Source organism: Salvelinus fontinalis, chromosome 20 (genome assembly GCF_029448725.1).
Source record: "Salvelinus fontinalis isolate EN_2023a chromosome 20, ASM2944872v1, whole genome shotgun sequence".
NCBI classification, from domain to species: domain Eukaryota; kingdom Metazoa; phylum Chordata; class Actinopteri; order Salmoniformes; family Salmonidae; genus Salvelinus; species Salvelinus fontinalis.
In genome coordinates, this window is record NC_074684.1 from 16276792 (window position 1) to 16292299 (window position 15508).

General features: G+C 41.2%; 2 protein-coding genes across 8 annotated transcripts in view; both read left to right on the forward strand.

Annotated features, from left to right (window-relative positions):
* The first annotated feature begins 1065 nt into the window (after positions 1-1065).
* LOC129817394 (uncharacterized) lies at positions 1066-11854 on the forward strand. Of its 7 annotated transcripts, none has more exons than XM_055872580.1 (9): positions 1067-1203; positions 2632-2852; positions 3256-3394; positions 3465-3515; positions 3602-3704; positions 3881-3995; positions 4288-4349; positions 5197-5271; positions 5415-11854. In XM_055872580.1, the coding sequence occupies exons 3-9, from the start codon at positions 3285-3287 to the stop codon at positions 5544-5546; spliced, it is 648 nt and encodes a 215-aa protein (XP_055728555.1). In that variant the 5' UTR covers positions 1067-1203; positions 2632-2852; positions 3256-3284; the 3' UTR covers positions 5547-11854. The 7 variants fall into 7 exon arrangements, with proteins under 7 accessions (XP_055728561.1, XP_055728555.1, XP_055728559.1 ...); XM_055872584.1 differs by having other exon boundaries at positions 3486-3515; positions 5415-6050; XM_055872581.1 differs by having other exon boundaries at positions 2695-2852; positions 5415-6050.
* LOC129817393 (protein dispatched homolog 1-like) overlaps positions 8355-15508 on the forward strand; it is a 72637-nt gene continuing 65483 nt past the window's right edge. The window contains exon 1 of the mRNA XM_055872576.1: positions 8355-8445. The gene's annotated coding sequence lies outside the window, so the exon portion shown is untranslated. The remainder of the gene's footprint in view (positions 8446-15508) is intronic.

A 15508-nucleotide genomic window follows, 5' to 3' on the forward strand; every position in this document is an offset into this window, starting at 1 on the left:
ACAACGATGAGACAGTCTATAGGGAGGAGAACAGAGACCTGGCAGTGTGGTGCCTGAACAACAACCTCTTCCTCAATGTCAATAAGACAAAGGAGCTGATCGTGGACTACAGGGAACGGAAGGCCAAGCACCCTCACATTCATATTGATGGGGCTGTAGTGGAGCGGTTCAACAGCTTCAAGTTCCTCTGTGTCCACATCACTAAGAATCTATCATGGTCCAAACACACCAACACAGTGGTGAAGAGGGCACGACAATGACTCTTCCCCCTCAGGAAGCTGAAAAGATTTGTCATGGGCTCTCAGATCCTCAAAAGGTTCTACAGCTGCACTATCGAAAGCATCTTGACTGGCTGCCTCACCGCTTGGTATGGCAACCGCACCGGCCTCAACTGGAAGGCTCTACAGAGTGGTGGTGCGGGCGGCCCAATACATCCCTGGGGGCGAGCTCCCTGCCCCTCCAGTCACCCGAGCCACAGACTGTTCACTCTGTTACCTTTTGGCAAGCTGTATCAGAGCATCGGGTCTCGGACCAACAGGCTCCGAGAAAGCTTCTACCACCAGGCCATCAGAATGCTATACAGCTAACTCTAGCTGTCTCCCTGCACAGACCTTCACCTCAGAGATTATTTGCACTAACTACCGACACATCCAACCCCTACACACACATTTACACACAAACACACTCACACAAACCCATAAACTCACACACACAAGCACGCACTCAGAACTCTCTCACACAGTCAACCGTGCTGTTTTATTATATGTAATTTACTCTACTCCATGATCAAGCCACTACCCATTCTATATTTGTAAATACCGTGTAAATACAGACCACTATTACTACTCCTACTACCTCTTCTATTACTTGTTATTTTTGTCTTGACTCTTGTATTGTTAATATTGATATTGATTCATGAACTGCACGGCTAGCACATACTCATTTTTATGCACCTTATATGTATCGAATACAATTTGATTTTAAAGGGGGATACTTTTTATCTGAGAAGCAAGATTATTTTACTGTAAAATGCGCTCTCTGTCGGAATATTTTGGTAAGGTAAAAAAAACAAAAAACTGGTGTTGAAACCAAGTGGTACGGAAGTGACGTTCCCACAATTTTCAAATATATTTATTTTTCAAATCTTTGGTCTCTTTTCAAAAAGTGAGTTTCTCTGGTTTTGTCATTTGAGTACAATACACGGTAAGGGAGCGTCGTTTTATTGCTATATTGGATAAGTCTGAATAATTGTTCATTAAGTATTGTTTTATTCTGTGGGTGTGGAGGTGTAAATGAGAGTTAGCTACCTTACTACTTCTCCTTGATGCTGATGATCGTTAACGTTAGCGGACTAAACTCCACTCCATGGTGAAGGAAGCTAGCTAACGTTGTCGTTAGCTTGCTAGCTAGCTGTAGCCAAGATACTCTAGGAATTGAGCCACTAACGTTAGCAAACGTATTAACTAGCTATGTAGCAGCTAGATAACATAGACCTAATGTTAGGACTATCAATATATAACGTTACTGAACAAAAATAAACGCAACATGTAAAGTGTTGGTTTCATGAGCTGACAAAAGATCCCCATAATGCACAAAAGCTTATCTCTCAAATCTGGTGCACAGATGTTACTGAGCGTTTCTCCTTTGCGAAGATAATACATCCACCTGACAGGTGTGGCATATCAAGAAGCTGATTAAACAGCTTGATCGCGGTGCAGCGGTCTAAGGCACTGTATTAAAGTGTTGCGCCGTCACTACAGCCCTGGGGTTCGATCCCAGGCTGTGTCACAACCGGCCGTGACCTGGAGTCCCATAGGGTGGTGCACATAGGGGAGGGTTTGGCTTTACTTGGCTCGTTGCGCTCTAGCGACTCCTTGTGGCGGACTTCGGTCGTCAGTTGAACAGCGTTTCCTCCGACACATTGGTGCAGCTGGTTTCCGGGTTAAGCGAGCAGATGTTAAGAAGCGTGGCTTCGAGGGTCATGCTTTGGAGGATGTATGACTCGACCTTCGCCTATCCCAAGCCTTTAGGGAGTTGCAGCAATGAGACAAGATCATAATCACGAAATTAGGGAGAAAAAGGGGGTAAAAATAACCAACAAAACAGCATGCTCATTACACAGGTGCACCTTGTGCTGTGGACAATAAAAGGTCACTTTAAAATGTACAGTTCTGTCACACAACACAATGACAGTTTTGCGGGAGCGTGCAATTGGCATGCTGACTGCAGGAATGTTCACCAGAGCTGTTGCCAGATTATTGAATGTTAATTTCTCTACCATAAGCTGCCTCCAACGTCGTTTCAGACGTTTTCAGGACGTCGAACCGGCCTCACAACCGCAGACCACGTGTATGGCATTGTGTGGGCTAACAGTTTCCCATGGAGGCGGTGGGGTTATGGTATGGGCAGGCATAAGTTACAGAGAACAAAAACAATTGCATTTTATTGATAGCCATTTGAATGTACAGAAATACGGTGACGTGATCCTGAGGCCCATTGACGTGCCATTAATGCTCCGCCATCACCTCATGGTTTAGCATGATAATGCATGGCCCCATGTCTCAAGTATCTGTACCCAATTCCTGGAAGCTGAACATGTCCCATTTCTTCCATGGCCTGCATACTCACCAGACATGTCACCCGCTGAGCATGTTCGGGATGCTCTGGATTGACGTGTATAACTGCATGTTCCAGTTCCCGCCAATATCCAGCAACGTCGCACAGCCATTGAAGAGGAGTGGGACAACATTCCACAGGCCACAACCAACAGCCTGATCAACTCTATGAGAAGGAGATGTGTCGTGCTGCAGGAGGCAAATGGTGGTCACACCAGATACTGACTGGTTTTTAAGGTATCTGTGGCCAACAGATACATATGTGTATTCCCAGTCATGTGAAATCCATAGATTAGGGCCTAATGAATTTATTTCAATTGACTGATTTCCTTATATGAACTGTAACCCAGTAAAATTGTTGAAATTGTTGAGTTTTATATTTTTGATCAGTATATTTATCAAAGTTGCTTTTTATTTTTTGGGGGATTGTATCACAGTAACGTTATGATGGCATCAAATTACTAGATGCGGACAGAGTAAGTTGAAGTTATTAGTTTCCTACACTTCAGTTCCTGCATTCGCACCTCAGTTCAAGCCCCTTTTTCAAATAGCAGTGTTTTCGGTGTTTGTCTTGTCATTCGGCAAAAATGTAACTAGCAAGAATCTGGATTGTTTTCATTTGATATTTCTTCTATTTCAGGTGTGTGACCTGATGGCAGTTCTGCAGAAATGAAGAGAGCGGCCAATAAATACGAATTCAAAGCGACATCCATACCGTCAGACTTCAGTTTAGTTCCAAAAACAGCTATTTCTAAGCCTCACAAAGAGAACGTTCCAAGGTAACTTTCATTTAACAAAGGAGAGATAACTAAGGCTATCTAAGTGTTTAGGCATTTTAAGACCCACTAGCTTTCTCCTCTTTTTTTCCAGAAATTATTTTGTAGCCAAAATGCATAAAGGGTAAGATTTCCCTTTAACATTTTTTAAAGTTGGGAGAAATACATTTGCTAATAAAAAAGTGATCATAGCATTCTGTCTTTTGATAGAGCTTCCACCAGACATGGACAGCAGCAGTCAGAACTGAAGGGTCAGAATCAACTTTTAGTGGAAGCCAATGAGGAACTGCAGAAAAAAAATTCAGAAACACAGGTAAGTTCATTAAAGGGATGATTCACTACTTTCCAAATGTATATGTGAGCATAACTGCACTAGGTTTTCTCTATGGGCTGTTGAATGGAACATCTCGAGAAGAGTGCAATGTTATCTCTTCTGTTCAGGGCTATCTTGTGCACTCATTGTCTCTCTCTGTTCATTTAATTTTGCAGCTAAAAGTTGCCCAGCTGGAGCAACAATACAGTGACCTCCAAGGAACCAATGCCGACATCAAGAAACATCTGAAGGACTGCCATGCGCTACTAGTCGCTGGAAATATTGATCCAGGTAATCATTACATCCTGACTAGACTGGCCACGTTACGTTTGTAGCCAGGTGTTAAAATAGAACTGGGTTCTATTTGAGACGGTTTACGACATGCAAGTCGTTTAGCTAGCTTGCTGTTGCTAGATAATAGTCCTGTGAGATAAACAGGATTGTTATTTTACCTGAAATGCATATGGTACTTTTTTGTTTTTGTAGAATTTGGACCCATACAAAATCGTGTGTTCTCTACTTTGACAATTAATCCAAAGATTAAAGGGGACACCTAATTTGTTTTTATGACTTTATTTCTCAGTTTTGGGAGAGAGAATTAGAGAATCTGCACTGCAAAATGAGGATCAACAGCGAGTGGTGGAGGTTAGGACCTTCACTTGTTTTTTTCATCAATATTGTTGAACAGTCTGTTACTACTTAGGGGGCTTTCACACCGAATTTGTTTGGTACAGTTTTCCTACTCTGGTGCTTTACCCCCTTACTTCAGTTTGTTTGGACTGTTGTGAACTCTATCCGCACTCTGGAGGGCACTAAACAACGCACCGGGGTTCGCTAACAGAGGGTGCTCCGATTCAATTCGTACAGTGGGGCTGTTCGCTGCAGGTGAGAATGCAGTTCGGACCAAACACAGGAAAAGAACCAGTCGTGCAGTATTGTTGGTTGTTTGACTGCGAGCATTTGATGAAATGCTTGCTGCATCATAACTTGATATCTCTGAAACATTATTTTTAGTAGCAGCGTATTTGAGTGCATCCGATTCAGGTTAGGGGAGAAGGGGGGTTGTACCGGAGATATAGGCTACTGAATATATCCTATTCACATTGCAGTTAGAGCGGCTATTGCGTTTTTTCCCCCCCATATGAAAACCAAAATGAAAGTAATTTGAAGATTGGGACAAGTGATAATCATAGATGGATTTAAGGTGAGCATTTTTGTCCAATAAACAAATTACTTGCATGGACACATGGTGTTGTTTGGGAGTTTTAGTTTGACATTTGGCATTGAGAAACTAACCAGACCAAATGGGAAAATAAATACAATGTATCAAATAATCAAACTCTGATTCGAACAAAGCACAAATCTATGTGTGAAAATGCCTTTAGACTCAAATGTTACAGAGGACCTTGTTTGCAGGAATCTGGCTTTGTAATTGTAGTGATTTATTTTTATTTGATGTAGACGTCATTTTTTTATATCTCATACGATGCAGAATGTATCCCGGGATCTGTTAAGTGAACTGTGGACATTTGGTGACATGGCAACAGAACAAAGTGCACAACTAACAGTAAGTTCATTATCTTTGACATAAGCATAATTAATCCTGTGTGTATTCCTGATGGCAAGTGCCTTTGAGAGCTTAATGTCAACCCCTGGTAAGTCTGTTCAAGCTAGAGCTTGTTGAAATGGTCATTGTTTGTTCATTTCCAGGAAGTTCAAAAGTCCATGAAGGATCTCATGGAGGCTCGGGAGCATCTCGTGCAGGAGAGGGATAATTTCTCCTTGGAAGTTGAAGAAACGGAGAAGGCTCTTGAGGGGGCAGAGCAGCTTTTATTGGAGTAGATACTGTATGTGTGTGCTTGCTTTTAATGTAAATATAAAACATTTTGTATATTTCACCTAATTCAATTTAAGTTGTTAATACTTGCAAAAATAGTTGTTTTCACACAGTCTTATTTGATTTGTCTGGAAGACTGCAAATGTAAAAGCGGTTGGACTGCCAGTGTTATTTTAGCCTGGGTACCAGGGTCGTCACTAGTTACCACAGCCACAAAGTCATAAACCCCCACATACAGGATTAATAGATTTTCTCTTAAAATCTGATTTTAAACCTAATCACACTGCTAACATTATCACTATCTCAAAAAGGGTTATTTGAAGATCTTATAGGGGTTCCCTCAGTTTCAATCCCCTATATTATACATCAGGAACCTTTTCCTTTTAGAATGCATAGACAACTCCTCTGTACCCCCTGGAGACTTTGTGCCACTATTTTGATCGGCCGCTGACCATATGTCATAGCCTACACTTGGTATAGTCTACACTAATAAATTTAACTGGACTGGATGATTTTGCCAGCATTGCAATCCAATGCATGCATGGTTTATGCAATAAACAGATGTATTGCGTCAATGAAAAACATTTTGGGGCTGTGCTACAGAAGGCTATATTGGTCTGCCAATACAGGACTAGTAAAAGGCCCAGTGCACTCATTTAAAAAAAAAATTATATAGATAGATAGATAGTACCAGTCAAAGGTTTGGACACAGGTACTCATTCATGGGTTTTTATTTTTACTATTTTCTACATTGTAGAATAATAGTGAAGACATCAAAACTATGAAATAACACATGGAATCATGTACTGTAGTAACCAAAAAAGTGTTAAACAAATCAAAGTATATTTTTAAGGAGATTCTTCAAAGTAGCCAACCTATGCCTTGATGACAGATTTGCACACTTTGCATTCTCTCAACCAGCTTCATGAGGTAGTCACCTGGAATACATTTCAATTAACAAGTGTGCCTTGTTAAAAGTTAATTTGTGGAATTTCTTTCCTTAATGCGTTTGAGCCAATCAGTTGTGTTGTGACAAGGTAGGGGTGGGTATATAGAAGATAGTCCTATTTGGTAAAAGACCAAGTCCATATTAGGCAAGAACAGCTCAAATGAGCAAAGAGAAACATCAGTCCCATCATTACTTTAAGACATGAAGGTCAGTCGATCTGGAAAATTTAAAAACTTGGAAAGTTTCAAGTGCAGTAACAAAAACCGCTATGATGAAACGCTCTCATGAGGATCGTAACAGGAAAGGAAGACGCAAAGTTACCTCTGCTGCAGAGGATAAGTTCATGAGAGTTAACCACATCTCAGATTGCAGCCCAAATAAATGCTTCACAGACACATCTCAACATCAACTGTTCAGAAGAGACTGCATGAATCAGGCCTTTATGGTCAAATTGCTGCAAAGAAACCACTACTAAAGGACACCAATAAGAAGAGACTTGCTTGGGCCAAGAAACGCGTGCAATGGACGTTAGACCGGTGGAAATCTGTCCTTTGATCTGATGAGTCTAAATTTAAGATTTTTGGTTCCAACCTCTGTGTCTTTGTGATTAGGTGAACGGATGATCTCTGCATGGAGGGGGAGGTGTGGGGGTGCTTTGCTGGTGACACTGATTTATTTCAAATTCAAGGCACACTTAACCAGCATGGCTACCACAGCATTCTGCAGTGATACACCATCTCATCTGCTTTGCGTTTAGTGGGACTATCATTTGTTTTTCAACAGGACAATGACCCCAAAACACACCTTCAGGCTGTGTAAGGGCTATTTGACCAAGGAGAGTGATGGAGTGCTGCATCAGATGACCTGGCCTCCACAATCATCCGACCTCAATCCAATTGAGATGGTTTGGGATCATTTGGACCTCAGATTCAAGGAAAAGCAGCCAACAAGTGCTCAGCATATGTGGGAACTCCTTCAAGACTGTTGTGAAAGCATTCCAGGTGAGGCTGGTTGAAAGAATGCCAAGAGTGTGCAAAGCTGTCATCAAGGCAAAGGGTGGCTACTTTGAACAATCTCAAAATATATTTTATATAACTTTTTTGGTTACTACATGATTCCATGATGTGTTATTTCATAGTTTTGATGTCTTCTATTATTCTACAATGTAGAAAAGAGTAAAAAATAAAGAAAAACCCTTGAATGAGTAGGTGTGTCCAAACTTTTGACTGGTACTGTATATCATTTTTGTTTACATTTTTTTTTCTTATTGGTTTTTTAGGGGGTGCTGCACCACCCTTTTCTCTCCTGGCTATGCCTAGCTTACTTTCTAAATTCTCAAAGTGAATACATACTGCAATTCCAAACACATCTTAACTTTGATTTTACATCTCAAAATACAACAACTTGGCTAGCTAAATGTTTGTTTTTTACTTTACTATTATATTTGAGGGTCCACATGTCATGGAAAATACTAACTTTATTTCTAGCAATGGCGGAGTTGTGCCTACAAAAAGACGCCATTGCTATTTAACTCTGTTGAATGTTGAGATTGCCGAAAGGCCAGTCTCTTTGGCAATGACAAGGAGTGGAACGTTAGCTGAAGAGACATGGTACTCAGTGTACAGGTACTAGTGTTTTTTAGCTTTTCGAAACAATTCAATTTGAAACATATTCATACATTTTCATAAATTGAAATATTATATATATAAAATAATTAATCTCGTTATTTAATTCAGGTCAGTTGCTATAATAGTAAAAAAAAAAAAAAACGTTTTATCTTAGTCGACACTTTTGCACAACTTTTATTTTGAAAGTCATTTGGAAGAAACGCTGCCTAGCGGAAGTTAGAGGCGCATCGTTTACACATAGTGCTTGGTGCTAGTTTTTCCACACACTGCTATTTGATTGACTAACAACACTCAGGCAAGCACCTAGCTTTGTCGGGATGAACTAAAGTAAGAAACCATACATGCTTTTTCTCTTTTGTTCTAAATAATCCCTGTGTTATGACTGCTGGCAAAATATACTGCAACAACTAATTACATTCATTGCCCCTCCTAGCCTTGCTAGCTTAGCTTGCCATTGCTAGCTATGTGTACATGTAACCTTTGCTAGCTAGCGTTAGTTACCTACTGTGAAAAAAAAGCATAGGATGCTAGATTACATTTACAAGACAGTCAAGTGACCGCTTTAACAATGGAAATACATGGCATCAGAAGGGAGGCGAGATCAGGTAGGACCATTCTAGCCAATTAGAGGGCAGATAGCGCCATAGAGATAGATAGGACTCATCTTTGTATCTGTGCCATCATAGCGTCTGTGACAGCATGGGAAGCGCCACAGAGGCCATCCCCATTTTAAAGTTGTCCATTTTCTTCTTCGTTGGCTGATTGCTCCCAACTCAAGGCAATCAAATTGTATTGGTCACATAAATGTGTTTAGCAGATGTTATTGTGGGTGTAGCGAAATGCTTGTGTTTCTAGCTCCGACAGTGCAGTCATATCTTACAAGTAATATCTAACAATTTCACAACATATACCCAATACACACAGATCTAAGTAAAGGAATGGAATTAAGGATATAAACATATATGGATGAGCAATGTATCAGTCTATGCCGCTCTGACAATAGAATACAGTATATACATATGAGATGAGTAATGCAAAATATGTCAATATTAGTGACTAGGGATTTCAAGTCTTATGTATATAGGGCAGCAGCCTCTTAAGTGCTAGGGATAGCTATTTAACAGTCTGATGGCCTTGAGATAGAAGCTGTTTTTCAGTCTCTCGGTCCCAGCTTGGATGCGGTCCCAGCTTTGATGCACCTGTACTGTCCTCGCCTTCCGGATGATAGCGGGGTGAACAGGCAGTGGCTCGGGTGGTTGTTGTCCTTGATCTTTTTGGCCTTCCTGAGGCATCGGGTGCTGTAGGTGTCCTGGAGGGAAGGTAGTTTGCCCCCGGTGATGCGTTGTGCAGACCTCACCACCCTCTGGAGAGCCCTGCGGTTGCGGGCGGTGCAGTTGCAGTACCAGGCAGTGATGCAGCCCGACAGGATGCTCTCAATTGTGCATCTGTAAAAGTTTGTGAGGGCTTTAGATGCCAAGCCAAACTTCTTCAGCCTCCTGTTGCGCCTTCTTCACCACACTGTCTGTATGGGTGGACCATTTCAGTTTGTCAGTGATGTGTACGCTGAGGAACTTGAAGCTTTCCACCTTCACTGTGGTCCCGTCGATGTGGATAGGGGGGTGCTCCCTCTGCTGTTTCCTGAAGTCCACGATCATCTCCTTTGTTTTGTTGACGTTGAGTGAGAGGTTATTTTCCTGGCACCACACTGTCAGAGCCCTCACCTCCTCCCTGTAGGCCGTCTCGTCATTGTTTGTAATCAAGCGTAGTACTGCTGTCGTCTGCAAACTTGATGATTGAGTTGGAGGCGTGCTTAGGCATGCAGTCATGGGTGAACAGGGAGTACAGGAGGGGGCTGAGCATGCACCCTTGTTGAGTCCCAGTGTTGAGGATCAACGAAGTGGAGGTGTTGTTCAGTTCATATATGGAAATCAGTCAAATTAAATACATTAATTATGCCCTAATCTATGGATTTCACATGACTGGAAATACAAATATGCATCTGTTGGTCACAGATACCTTAAATAAGGTAGGACTGTGGATCAGAAAACCAGTCAGTATATGTGTGACCACCATTTGCCTCATGCAGCGTGACACATCTCCTTCACATAGAGAGGTGATCAGGCTGTTGATTGTGGCCTGTTGAATGTTGTCCCACTCCTCTTCAATGGCTGTGCAAAGTTGCTGGATATTGGCGGGAACTGGAACACATTGTCGTACACGTCAATCCAGAGCATCCTACAAATGCTCAATGGGTATTTGGTATTTTATTATGATCCCCATTAGCTGTTGCAAAAGCAGCAGCTACTCTTCCTGGTGTACACACAAAACATGAAACATAATACAGAACATCAATAGACAAGAACAGCTCAAGGACAGAACTACATACATTTTTAAAAAGGCACACGTAGCCTAGATATCAATGCATACACACAAACTATCTAGGTCAAATAGGGGAGAGGCGTTGTGCCGTGAGGTGTTGCTTTGTCTGTTTTTTGGAACCAGGTTTGCTGTTTATTTGAGCAATATGAGATGGAATGAAGTTCCATGCAATAAGGGCTCTATATAATACTGTACACTTTCTTGAATTTGCTCTGGATTTGGGGACTATGAAAGCCCCTGGTGGCATGTCTGGTGGGATAAGTGTGTGTGTCAGAGCTGTGTGTAAGTTGACTATGCAAGCAATTTGGGATTTTCAACACAATGTGAGTAGGCAGGCCATGGAAGAACTGGGACATTTTCAGCCTCCAGGAATTGTCTTCAGATCCTTGTGATATGGGGCTGTGCATTATCATGCTGAAACATGAGGGGATAGCGGCAGATGAATGGCACGACAATGGGCCTCAGGATCTCGTCGTGGTGTCTCTGTGCATTCAAATTGCCATCGATAAAATGCAATTGTGTTCGTTGTCTGTAGTTTATGCCTGCCCATAACATAACATAACCCAACCTCCACCCTGGGGCGCTCAGTTCACAATGTTGACATCAGCAAACCGCTCGCCCACACGACGCCGTACACGTTGTGAGGCCGGTTGGACGTACTACTAAATTCTCTAAAAGGACTTGGGTGGCGGCTTATGGTAGAGAAATGAACATAAAATTCCTCAGCAACAGCTCTTGTGGACATTCCTGCAGTCAGCATACCAGTTGCACACTCCCGTCAACACTTGAGACATCTGTGCACATTTTAGAGTGGCCTTTTATTGTCCTCAGCACAAGGTCCACCTGTGTAATGATCAGGCTGTTTAATCAGCGTCTTGATATGCCACACCTGTCAGGTGGATGGATTATCTTGGCAAAGGAGAAATGTTCACCAACAGTGATGTAAACAAATTTGTGCACAAAATGTGAGAGAAAAGCTTTTTGTGCATCTAAAGAAATCAGCTCATGAAACGTGGGACCAACACTTTGTTTTTGCATGTTGCATTTATATTTTTGTTCAGTGTAATTATTATTATTTTGAATCAATTGGTATGCCTATATATCATTATTTTATAAGTCCAACAATGGGTGTAGCAACTAAGGATTCTACCTTTTAACCAATGTAGGCTTTATAGCCTGTGTCAAAGATGTTTTGTTGGGTTTTTCTAAGATGAGACGTGACAGTTTTAGAACAAAGTTTGTTTATTCTGAACGGTCTGGTTTTGCAACTTCTCGTGTCGGCTGTTTTATCTGAAATGTTATAAATGTGGTTTGTAATTGGTCTTTGATCTTGCATTGTCATAAAGCAGTGACATCACTTTCGCTCCAGCCATTTATTTGAACACCTGCATGTAGGGTGTGAAATGGTGAGGGAGTTCCAATTTCAAAATTAATTCACCCACGAGCTCGGCTTGAAGTCATTATTCTTGATCTTTGTTGGTTTCCTCATACATAGAGCTCGCCGGCTTGAAGTCCTAAAAAACGGAAATGAGTTACCTCTGGTTTGTTCGGCCATTCGTATGGGGGAAATGAATGGGGAAAGAATAGGGTTTTGGGATAAATGCTGAAAAACAGGCTTAGAGAGAGATCTAATATGTTTTGCTCTCTGAGATAATCAGTATGAATTCTGAAGCCTTTATGTGCTTGTTTTGATGACATAAATTCACAAAAGGTATGTTAGCTGATGAAGATTATAGAACAAAACGTATAAGATCTCCTAAGCCTGTGTTTACCACATACCTTATTTTCTGCGTTTATCCAAAACCTCCATTCATTTCCCCATAGGCTTTGGCCAATGAGCCATGACGGAGTTAGTGCCTACACAAATACTCCATTACTACTGCTCTCTATTGCCACCACTACCTAAAAGTGCCCCTTGCTTCCGACTCTTTGCAAGGAAAACTCTTGGAAGGAGCACTAATTTTAATAGACTCCTTTGACGCACACACCCAATGCCTCCAAAAGTACCTTTTTTGGGCTCATGCTATGAGACGTAAAGAAGGAAGGGTGAAACTCTTGATTTAATGTAATGCTGCCTCATACAGCTTTATTACAAACAGAACATAAATCACAAAAGAATGGGTCTGGTTGTGAGGGTCAGCTCAGTTCTGGTATATCTATTAGTTCTAGGGGGCTATGCCTGTGTAAACACAGCTTGGCTATGCTAATTGTAGGGCACTTGTAGTTGGGTACCCCACACTGTAGTTTGTTGGTGGAAGTGTTTCTTAAGCATTAACTCAATAATCCATTTCTAATGCCTACTTAACATTTTGAACATGAAAATAACCAACAGCTCCCTAGCTGAGTGTTTGCTGTTCTAATTGGGTAATTAGGCCTCGTGCTTGAGAGACTGAGTCAGAGAAGAGAGACTAGTAGGGCATAGTAATCCTATCACATCTTTTTGCCAGCTCTTTCACAAATGTAACAATCTCCAGTAGAGGTCGACCGATGTATGATTTTGCAACACCGATACCAATTATTGGCGGACCAAAAAAGCCGATACCGATTTAATCGGCTGATTTAAAATAAAAAATAAAAAAAAACATTTAAAAAAACCCACTTTATATATAATTGTTGTAATAATGACAATTACAACAACACTGAATTAACACTTATTTTAACTTATTATAATACATCAATAAAATAAATTTATCCTCAAATAAATAATTAAACATGTTCAATTTGGTTTAAATAATGCAAAACAAAAGTGAAGAATAAAGTAAAAGTGTAATATGTGCCATGTAAGAAAGCTAACGTTTAAGTTCCTTGCTCAGAGCATGAGAACATATGAAAGCTGGTGGTTCCTTTTAACATGAGTCTTCAATTATACCAGGTAAGAAGTTTTAGGTTGTAGTTATTATAGGACTATTTCTCTCTATACGATTTGTATTTCATATACCTTTGACTATTGAATGTCTTTATAGGCACTTTAGTATTGCCAGTGTAACAGTATAGCTTCCATCCCTCTCCTCGCCGCTACCTGGGCTCGAACCAGGAACACATCGACAACAGCCACCCCCGAAGCAGCGTTACCCATGCAGAGCAAGGGGAACAACCACTCCAAGTCTCAGAGCGAGTGACGTTTGAAACGCTATTATTGCGCACCCCGCTAACTAGCTAGCCATTTCACATCGGTTACACCAGCCTAATCTCGGGAGTTGATAGGCTTGAAGTCATAAACAGCGCAATGCTTGAAGCATTGCGAAGAGCTGCTGGCAAAACGCAGGAAAGTGCTGTTTGAATGAATGCTTACGAGCATCCCGTTAGATGCCACAAGTCTAAATATTCCTGTTACATTGCACAACCTTCAATGTTATGTCATAATTATGTAAAATTCTGGCAAATTAGTTCGCAATGAGCCAGGCGGCCCAAACTGTTGCATATACCCTGACTCTGTGTGCAATGAACGCAAGAGAAGTGACACAATTTCACCTGGTTAATATTGCCTGCTAACCTGGATTTCTTTTAGCTAAATATGCAGGTTTAAAAATATGTACTTCTATGTATTGATTTTAAGATAGGCATTGATGTTTATGGTTAGGTACACTTTGTAGGAACAACAGTCCTTTTTTGCAAATGCGCACTGCATCGATTATATGCAACACAGGACACGCTAGATAAACTAGTAATATCATCAACCATGTGTAGTTATAACTAGTGATTATGATTGATTGATTTTTATAAGATACGTTTAATGCTAGCTAGCAACTTACCATGGCTTCTTACTGCATTCGCGTAACAGGCGGGCTCCTCGTGAGGCAGGTTGTTAGAGCGTTGGACTAGTTAACCGTAAGGTTGCAAGATTGAATCCCTGAGCTGACAAGGTAAAAATCTGTCGTTCTGCCCCTGAACAAGGCAGTTAACCCACCGTTCCTAGGCCGTCATTGAAAATAAGAATGTGTTCTTAACTGACTTGCCTAGTTAAATAAAGGTGTAAAAAAAAAAAAAAATTGGGGCAAAATAGGCGTCTAAAATTACCGATTGCCGATTTCAGGTTTTTATAACACTAATTAATCGGCCATTCCGATTAATCGGTCAACCTCTAATCTCCAAGTACAAGATATACTTCAATAACATTGAAACTGGGTTTTTATTTAAATCTTTGTTAGACCTATACAATTCAGATTCTGATTCATACACATTAGTCTGGCCTAACTGTGTAAAATAATGTTTCCACAACAGAAATAACCAGAAAGCAGGCTTTTATATTGTGTGAGTGGTCAGGGAGCCAGGGAGAAGGAACATCCATGTATTTTTTTTGATGCAGACATTGAGACATGAGCCTTGCTCTGTGGCCCCTGTCCCCCTAGGGCCTAGGGCAGTGGGATGGTTCTAGCACAGCCATGTGGCTTCTCCTTGCTCTCCACATCATTAAAGAAGAATCCCTGAATCTGAGGCCCAGGGAGACCCAGTAGGTCTGTTTGCCCAAGCACAGATGCCTCACAATTTACTACGGGAGTAAATTCTACAGATGGGGGTCTTTCTCCTGGGGTTCCACACTATCCAGTTCCCAACACGGCTGCTGGATGAGGTGCTGCTGGATGACCCCATTTTTCACCCCCTCTAGATAAAGTTGTTGGGATGAGAATAGCCAGCCCATTACATCACAGACCAACAGTTGAGAAAACAGAATGGGGTAGGCTTAATTTCTCTTGTTGCAGAACTTCATCTCCTGCTCTCTGAACGTAAGTCTGAATGCTGGGTTTTTGGCTATGCCTGCTATTGTCTCCACTTCGGTCTCTGAAAGAACTGGAAAGGAAATAGCCAGCATCAGTTGAGAAACAAAACATGAGTGGATTCTGCATGCCATTAAATGGATGATGTGGTTTTGTGTTTCTCAAATGGTCAACATTGAATTCTTAAACCCCTAATGTTTAGTAAACGGTAGGGATACAGTTCAATGCTTTACATAACATGTTGTCTTTGCAGTTGAACTTATATAATCTTAAGAGGAATGCTGATCCCTTCTAGA

What these genes read in the sequence shown, in the direction of transcription:
- LOC129817394 (XM_055872580.1), top strand. Translation starts at nt 3,285, where the DNA reads ATGAAGAGAGCGGCCAATAAATACGAATTCAAAGCGACATCCATACCG. An exon ending in ATCAACAGCGAGTGGTGGAG is followed by an intron (nt 4,350 to 5,196) that starts GTTAGGACCTTC and finishes CATACGATGCAG; the next exon opens with AATGTATCCCGGGATCTGTT. An exon ending in AACAAAGTGCACAACTAACA is followed by an intron (nt 5,272 to 5,414) that starts GTAAGTTCATTA and finishes GTTCATTTCCAG; the next exon opens with GAAGTTCAAAAGTCCATGAA.